We start from the raw sequence: 8,040 nt of genomic DNA, 5'->3' as shown, positions 1-8,040 counted from the left end.
AAGAGTGAAAAGTCCTCAGTGCCTTCAGGGAAGAGAAGATGTAGCCCCGAGCAATGTAGAGGCACCAGTAAAAAGTCCTCAGTGCCTCCAGGGGAGAGAAGATGTAGCCCCTGGGGCAATGTAGAGGCACGAGCTAAAGACCTTCTCGCCGTCGAGCGAGTTCAGGCGAGCTAAAGACCTTCTCGCCGTCGAGCGAGTTCAGACAAGATAAAATCCTTCTTGTCCTGAACGAGTTCAGGTATGGTGTAAAGGGTGGAAGAAGTTCAGAGGGTGGCTAAGGCAGGTTCGAAGAGAACGCCCGGCCTCCCGGTTCCTTGTTCTGAAATTCAGGGAATGTAGGGAAGGATCCGAAAGGCGCCTCTACCCCCAGATGAGGGAACAATGGCCAAGTTACGAAGGCAAGAGGAAGCTGGTATCGCCAAGGCTCTTTGGCGATCAAAGGAAATTCGAGCGATGGCAAGAGTTAAGGCCCATTCTGATGGAGCAGATCAGGTGAACTATGTCTTAACACTCTCAGTTGGGTTGAAACTCGCTGTTTAGTAAGTGGTTTCGCGCTGAAGTTCATTACCTTAAAGTTCACAAGTTATTAGAATGCTATCGTTCGAAACTTGATAGTTTGAAGCAGTTAGTGAACAGTTGCGCTCGCAGAATTGCTAAGTCAATTTCGTTTAAGCGATTTGTACAAGAAGAAATAAAGCTAACAGAGAGATTATATGAAGAAGCAGAAAACTTCATAACAAAGTGGTACCAGTTCGAAATACATATACAAAAAAGGAAAGTTATTACAAGTAAGTTTGTGCAAAAGGAAAACAGATGAATAAGTGATGGAGGGAATCAGCTAATCTTCAGAAGGAACGATCTTCCCATCCACCACTTCGTTGTAGAGTGACACCATGGAGAGGTCCAGATCAGGGTACTGGCAGGCAAATTGCTCCAGGGCGGCGTCAAACCCAGCAGCGAGGACTTGGGCGGAGCTCAGCTCGAGCTCTTCATTCTGCTTTTTAAGCCCCTCGGTTTGCCTGTTCTAACTAATCAGCTCGTTTCTTTAGTTCTTCAGTTTTCTCACAAGCTTGAATGAGGTCTTCAGCAACCTTCTTGTTTTCCTCCTGCGCCCGAGCCAGCTCTGCAGCGATCTTTTCATTCTCCTTTCTGGCTTCGGCGAGCTCAGCCACGGTGTCATCCGTCTCTTTCTCGACTTTTGCTAAGAGGACCTCCCGATCTACTGACCTCTTCTCAAGGCTCTCTACCTTGGCTGCATCTGCTTTGATCGATGCCTCCAGGTCAGCCACCTTGAGACGGTAGGGAACCAGTTTGCTCTCCAGCTCAATTTTCTCTTGAGCTAGGAGGTGCACCTTCTGGCGCAGATCGGTGGCCTCCTTACGCGCCACCCTCAGCTCAATGCTCATGGCGTCCTCCACTCTCGAATGCTCGATTTCCGCCATCATAAGGTTGCAGGACAACTTCTCCGCCTCGATCCTTATCAGGCGATTCTCCTCTTGGAGCACGGAGATGTCGTCCTGAAGTTTCTTGCTGGAGCTCTCCACAGCTTTTGATATGATGGAGGGGAGGTCCTCTGCCATCATTCTGAGTTTGGCTGTGAAGGGTCCCCAGATCCCTTTAACCGCGAGGGGAAGGCTTCCAACCGCTGTTGGTGGAGGCGCTGAAGGAGCCTGGTGCTGGCTCTCACCACTGCCCTCTTGGATTGGTTGAGGTTGAGCTTCTGGGCGTGGTGGTGACGTGGGGGATTCGGTGATGATTATGGGCGAGTTATGAACGCCTTCGTCCCCACCTGGCGCAGCTTCGGCGATTGAGGCTGTTGAAGGAGGACCCTCTCCAGCGGATACGAATGACGTGGAGGCACTCGGAGGGTTCTCCATGAAGTTGGGCTCGTTGGCCTCAACCGCAGGAAGTGCAGCCGCCAAGGGCACTGCTTGGACTGGCGACGTTGGAGCTGGGGGAGAAGGTGGTGTTGGTGTGGGAGCTGGGGGAGAAGGTGGTGTTGGCGTTGGAAGGGTAGGTGGAACAGGTGGTGAAGAAGGGGCCGCCCTTCTCCTTTTGGTGATAAGGCCATCCTCTGTTGCCTCATCGTCCTCTTCTTCATCTTCTTGGACCACTTGAGGAGTTTTCCTCTTTGGTTTCCTCAAGATGAGTTTCTTTCGTTGAGGGGCGGGCAGAGCTTCTGGAGGAGTCGAGCCTTTGGGGGGCGATTTGCCCTGGGCAGCGGTGATCTCCACTACCGAGTTTGGCACGGTTTGAGAACCCGATGCCAGTTTGTGGGTGCGGGCGAGCGCCCTCAATTCAGCTAGCTTGCCTTTGCCCAGCATAAGATCTGCACAGAGCAAAAGCATACGGGAAGCTCAAAGACAAAGTAAAGTATATGAGTACATGTGCAAACGAGTTAAGCAAATGGTGCAGGAAATAAAAGCCAAGTCTAGTGCGTAGCGAGCAGAACGCCCAACAACAAATAACAGAAATGCAGCACAAGACAAAAACCCAGATGTTGAGGTAAGCGCTAACCTATGTGAGCTTCGAGTTGGCCCTCGAAGAACTCGAAGGAAATTACGGAGGAGGTGGGAAAGGTTATGTTGGCAGCTGCTACGCTCCTCCAGAAAAGGCAGAGGTCCCTGTCCAACTCGCCCATGTTGTCGGGACTTCTGGGCCTCCTGAAGCTCTCTTTGGTGTCCTTGTTCCCCTTGTGTACCCAGTACAAGGGGAAGCCGTCGAGCAGAGAGGGATCTTGGTCATTGGCGCACACCTTCACAAATTTTCCCTTCCAATCTTTGTAAGATTGCTGAAAGATGGAAAGGATCGATCTCCCAGCGATCCCGTTCAAGCTAATCCAGAGGCGGTCTCCTGGATTCTTAGCTTCAAAGAGGAAGAGAAAAACGTCCACCGACGCTGGCAGTCCCAGGTGTGCGCACATAATCTGGAACGCCCTTACGAACGCCCAGCTGTTAGGGTGAAGCTGGGCAGGGGCGATGTCGAGCTCAGTTAGCAGTTCTCGCTCGAAACGAGTAAAGGGAAGTCGGAGCTTCACCTTCTTGAAAAGCGTCGCGTAGAGAAAGCAGAACAACTCGCCGTTGCTCGCTTTGTCGTCAGCGCAGATTGGCTCATCCGGGTGGCAGGGCAGCACGGCCATTTTGCTGTCGTGCTCCTTGTGAAACGAAAGATCAGACTGGTCCCCTTTCCTTAGTCGGTGCACCGCCAACACAGAGTTAACTGAAGAAGTTTCTTTCAGCAGAGCCGAGTTGGCCCATGGGTAAAGTCTCTTGTAGTCTGGGGTGGGGATGGAGGCTCCTCCGGCGACTGGTGGAGTAGCCTGAGCAAGGTTGGGGCGAAAGGTTGCAGGCCTCTCAGCCTGGGAAGAGGGAGCACCAGGTGCTCGCGATGGGTTATGCACTTATGATGGAGGGTTTCGTGATGAAGGAGGAGGATTCGCGGTGGTCTTTGTTCGAGCCATCGTGGGAACTGCAAAGGAAAAAGGAAAAGAAAGGTGAGCGAAGGTTGCAGAGGTCGACTTGATTGTGAACGAAGGATGAAAAACGAACGAACGAAAGTTCGTTGTGATGGGAGAGATGGAAGACGAAGCCCTAAGTTGCGAAAAGGGAGAAGAAGAAGAAACAACCCACAGCGTATGCATCAGACAGTTAATGGATGATGCGAATCGGTTAAAATGCAGCAAATATCAACGGGGAAAGTAAAAGAAGTACCTTTCGATGATTAGACAAACGCTGAAGGGAGTTGGGGATTGAGAGGGTTGAAGAGCGTCGTGGGTTTGCAGAGGAAACTCAGAGCGTTTGAGAAGGCAAAGAGATGATGGAACAGTAGAAAGGAAATGGGTTTAAGGGTTTTTCAAACGATTTTTGGAAGCGCAAACGACAGCTAAAGATGACCGTTGATGAAGCCACGTGTCGAGCGATTGGAAAAGTGTTTGGTGGAGCGTCAGGAAAGCAGAAAGTACGAACGTTTGGAATTCTGGGCCAGCGCCACGTAGATCGGTAGTGACGTGACTTCTTTAGTCTTTTCGCTGGACAAGTCTTCGCTTAAGACTGGGGGGGCTTGTGTACCGCCCTGGTAGTCGGAAGTGATGACGTGGCAGCGAGCTATTATGTAGGTGTGTTGAGCTGGGCCCATGGCTGGCAGAAGGGAAGGAAGTCGAGGGGCTCGTGTGGTCGCCAATTATTAAGTTGGCGTGCTCCGAGCTCGTGTTGAGATGAAGTCGTCAGATGCGAACCCAGATGACCTAGTGGTTAGAGATCGCCGAAACAAGGACATCGCCGAAGACGAAGTCAGATGGTCGTTTCCTAGCTAGCCAGAGGATGAGGTCGGGAGGCAGCTTACCTGAACATGCACGGTGAAGCAAGTAAAGTAGATCATGAAGGCGGCCGGCGAGACCACAGGGAAGGTGTGCGAAGGCACCCGAACTCGCCACTCAGAAGAGATCACGCTCCAAGGCAGCTATGCACTGAGTTGTTTCATGCATAAGTAACTTAGCCAAAAGCCTGAAGAGTAAGAAGTGGCGCCCAAGTCAAGGATGCTCCAGATGGTGACACGTGTACAGTCGGATGCGAGCCACGTGTCCAGATGTGTAACTGTCAGGAGAGAGAAAGTGCGCAGGTATATAAGAGATTATAACGAACTTCTGAGGTACGCACGTTTAGATTACTTCTTTACGCTTGCGAGAACTTGAGTACGCTGAGAGAGAATTTTGCACGGTTCCTTAGAGTTCTTGAGTTTTCTCTTAGTATTTGGTGGTTCAGTCGCTGACTTGGGCGTCGGAGCGTGATCGGTCGCAGCGGCGCCGTTCTGTCTTTTGTAGGTTCTCGAGGTGAATCACAGTGAAGGACGGAGGCTAACATGGCGCAGAAGTTGATCCAGGTTTGACGAGGCAAGGTTCTTGCGTCCCGGTCAACAGGCAGGATCAACTGTTTATTTTAATTCTACTTTTGTTGTTGTTATAAACAACTGGTTAAACGAAGTTTCAACCAATTGAAATTTTGCAAACAGTTTATTAATCATTGTTTGATTGTTTTCCTTGATTGCTTAATTTGTGAATTGTGTTAAAGCTTCATTCCTATTCAATCTTTGCGAAAATCTTTGATAAACAATTGACCCCCCCCCCCCCCCCCTTCTTGTTTAAGCCATTAGGTTTGTGAAAAATATTCAAATTCTGTTTTTCTGAGAACTGTTTTACATGGCTGACAAGTTGCCTTTTGGGGAAGGTGCTTCCATAAATATACGACCAATGTTTTGTGGTGTAAATTACCAGTTTTGGAAGGTAAGGATGAAGATCTTTATGCATTCCACAAATAAGGGTATTTGTGAAACAATTGAAAATGGTCCCTTTATACCTCAAGTTAAAAGATATGAGGTTTTAATTGATAAACCATCATCTGAATGGACTGAGGTTGAAAGCAAGAAAGCAAAGTTTGACTGGATTGCTAAAAACATAATAACCTCTGCTTTGAGTTGTGATGAATTTTTCAGGGTATCACAATGTAGTTCAACAAAGGAGATGTGGGGCATTCTTGAAGTCGCACATGAAGGAACAAATGATGTCAAGAGGGCCAAAAAGCATGCTCTCATCCAAGAGTATGAGCTTTTCAGAATGTAGAAAGGGGATAACATATGTGATGTGTAGAAATGATTCTTTCATATAGTGAATCATTTGAAGAGCCTAGGGAAGTCTTTCGATAAAGAGGAGCTAAACAACAAGATCTTAAAGTGTCTTGATAGAACATGGCAGCCAAAGGTCACTGCCATTTTAGAATCAAAGGACTTGACATCAATGACAGTTCTTCTTTGTTTGGTAAGCTAAAGGAGAATGTGTTGAAGATGGGAAGCTTTGATGTTTCAAATCCTCATGGAGCCTGAAGCTTTATTGTGTTTTAGGTTTGGGTTTAGTTAAAGGGTTTAGAATCTTTGTAAGATCAGTCTTGATTCTCAAACAAAGCTTATTTCAATTTGTTTTAGAGATTAAAGTGTTTTTCCATGCAAAGGGAAAAACAATCGATTAAAGTTTCGAGACAATCGGTTGTTTGTCACTTAGCTGACACAGGAGTTTTGAAACTTTTTTTTAATCAGTTGTATAACTGCTAAAACCATTCAACTGGTTAAATCGCAGTTTCAATCGATTAAATATGAGTTTTCTTAACAGTTTTTTGAAAATTTGTTTTAACTATTTCAGTTTTTTGAATCTGCCTTAAACGGTAGCTTTCAAGTGATATAGATATAGTCTTATTTCAAATGTTTAAAAAGACATATAGATGATAAAAGAGAGAAGTTTTACACTCTGATTTGTGATAAAAGAGAGAGATTATAAACGGTTTGTAAAAGGGTGTTTTTCCAAGTTTAGCAAGATTGCCTTTGGGCTTTGCTGTGATTCAAGAACTGATCAATAGGGTTTCTGGTGTATTGTAAATCCAGGTGTTTTCTACCCTTGCTTGGCTCTTTGTAATTGTTCATATTAAACTCTGTAAAACTGTTTGTAAAATCCTGTAAAGTCAGTTTGATTCTGGCTTGAGGTGTTTGTTGTGTGCAAAGAGGGTGAGTAGGCTTAGTGGGATTTAAAGTCACCTCTTTGTGCTGTGTGTTTTTAATCTGTGATTGGTTACGTAGTGGAAACAGTGGTTTGACTAAGGAGTGGATGTAGCTCTGGGATTGAATGAACCAGTATAAACCTTGTTTGTAAATCTCTCTATCTCTTTTCTCCATAACTGTTTGATATTTTCGCTGTCATACACAAACGATTAAATCGTGCTTTTAACCAATTGAATTTCTGATATCAGTTTCTGTTTGACTATTTGATTAGCTTTCTGAATTGCTTATCTGAGTTGATTGTTAAATATTCATTCTAAAGAAAGTATTTGAGAAAATCTTTTATAAACAATTCACCCCTCCCCTCTTGTTCTAGCCATCAATCCTAACAATTGGCATCAAGAGCTAGGTTCTTGAAAGTTAGTCAATTCATTGTTTTCTGAAAATCTTTTGATGGCTGATAAAATGCCCTTTTGGGAAGGTACCTCAATAAACAGGCCACCACTGTTTTGTGGAGTTAATTACCAATTTTGGAAACTGAGAATGAAAATTTTTATACACTCAACTGATAAAGGCATTTGGGAGTCAATTGAAAATGGTCCTTTTGTACCTCAAGTTAAGAAAGATGATGTTTTAGTTGATAAACCTTCATCCGAGTGGACTGAGGCAGAAAGTAAGAAAGTTAAATTTGATTGGATAGCCAAAAATATTATAACATCTGCTCTAAGCTGTGATGAGTTTTTCAGAGTGTCACAATGCAGCTCGGCTAAAGAAATGTGGGACATCTTGGAGGTCACACATGAAGGCACAACTGATGTGAAGAGAGCTAGGAAGCATGCTCTGATTCAAGAGTATGAACTCTTCAGAATGCAAAAGGGAGAATCCATATGTGATGTGCAGATGAGGTTTTCTCACATTGTGAATCATCTTATAAGTCTTGGTAAGAAGTTTGATGAAGAAGAGCATAACATCAAGGTACTAAAGTGTCTTGATAGAACATGGCAGCCAAAGGTTACTGCCATTTCTGAATCAAAGGATCTCACCTCAATGACTGTGCCATCTCTCTTTGGTAAACTAAGAGAGCATTAAATTGAGATTCAAAGGCTTGCTGTCCAAGAAAGTGAAGACAAGCATAACAAGAGCATAGCACTCAAAGCTAGCAAACAGCAACCAGATTCTAGTGAAAGTGAAGAAGAGAACATAAGTTTTCTATCAAGAAAATCCAGCAAATTCTTGAGAAAGAGACAAGCTTCTAAAAGGTATGATTCAAAGAAACCTAGTGAATTCAATTCTAATAAGTATACTTGTTATGGCTGTGGTGAACAGGGTCATATCAAGTATGAATGTCCAAACAATGAAGTTAAAGAAAAGGGAGACTTTAAAAGGGAGAAAAAGGGAAAAGCTAAGAAAGCATATATAGCATGGGATCACAATGATGTCTCATCCTGAAGTTCTTCAGATGATGAGGAAGCTAATGTTTGCCTTCTAGCATCAGTAACAAGT

The 8,040-nt window shown here is 45.2% G+C and overlaps 2 protein-coding genes across 2 annotated transcripts; one reads left to right on the top strand and one right to left on the bottom strand.

Annotated features, from left to right (window-relative positions):
* Nucleotides 1-1,028: 1,028 nt before the first annotated feature.
* LOC137829088 (uncharacterized) lies at nucleotides 1,029-2,641 on the bottom strand. The gene is made up of 3 exons (XM_068635882.1): nucleotides 2,518-2,641; nucleotides 1,382-2,329; nucleotides 1,029-1,258 (listed from the first exon to the last, which is right to left on the bottom strand). Exons 1-3 carry the CDS (start codon nucleotides 2,639-2,641, stop codon nucleotides 1,029-1,031), a joined length of 1,302 nt encoding a protein of 433 aa, XP_068491983.1.
* A 4,439-nt stretch (nucleotides 2,642-7,080) lies between these two features.
* On the top strand, nucleotides 7,081-7,626 carry LOC137829087 (uncharacterized). Its single transcript, XM_068635881.1, has one exon. The coding sequence runs from the start codon at nucleotides 7,081-7,083 to the stop codon at nucleotides 7,624-7,626; it is 546 nt and encodes a 181-aa protein (XP_068491982.1).
* Nucleotides 7,627-8,040: the final 414 nt, after the last annotated feature.

The sequence above is a fragment of the Phaseolus vulgaris genome, chromosome 7 (genome assembly GCF_000499845.2).
Source record: "Phaseolus vulgaris cultivar G19833 chromosome 7, P. vulgaris v2.0, whole genome shotgun sequence".
NCBI classification, from domain to species: Eukaryota; Viridiplantae; Streptophyta; class Magnoliopsida; order Fabales; family Fabaceae; genus Phaseolus; species Phaseolus vulgaris.
The sequence above is the reverse complement of the archived record's forward strand: the minus strand, read 5'-3'. Positions and strand labels throughout refer to the sequence as shown.

Coding starts and splice junctions, on each gene's coding strand:
- LOC137829088 (XM_068635882.1), bottom strand. CDS start 2,641: ATGGGCGAGTTGGACAGGGACCTCTGCCTTTTCTGGAGGAGCGTAGCA. Junction 2,330..2,517: donor CCAACTCGAAGCTCACATAG/GTTAGCGCTTAC, acceptor TGCTCTGTGCAG/ATCTTATGCTGGGCAAAGGC. Junction 1,259..1,381: donor CATTGAGCTGAGGGTGGCGC/GTAAGGAGGCCA, acceptor CGATCAAAGCAG/ATGCAGCCAAGGTAGAGAGC.
- LOC137829087 (XM_068635881.1), top strand. CDS start 7,081: ATGAAAATTTTTATACACTCAACTGATAAAGGCATTTGGGAGTCAATT.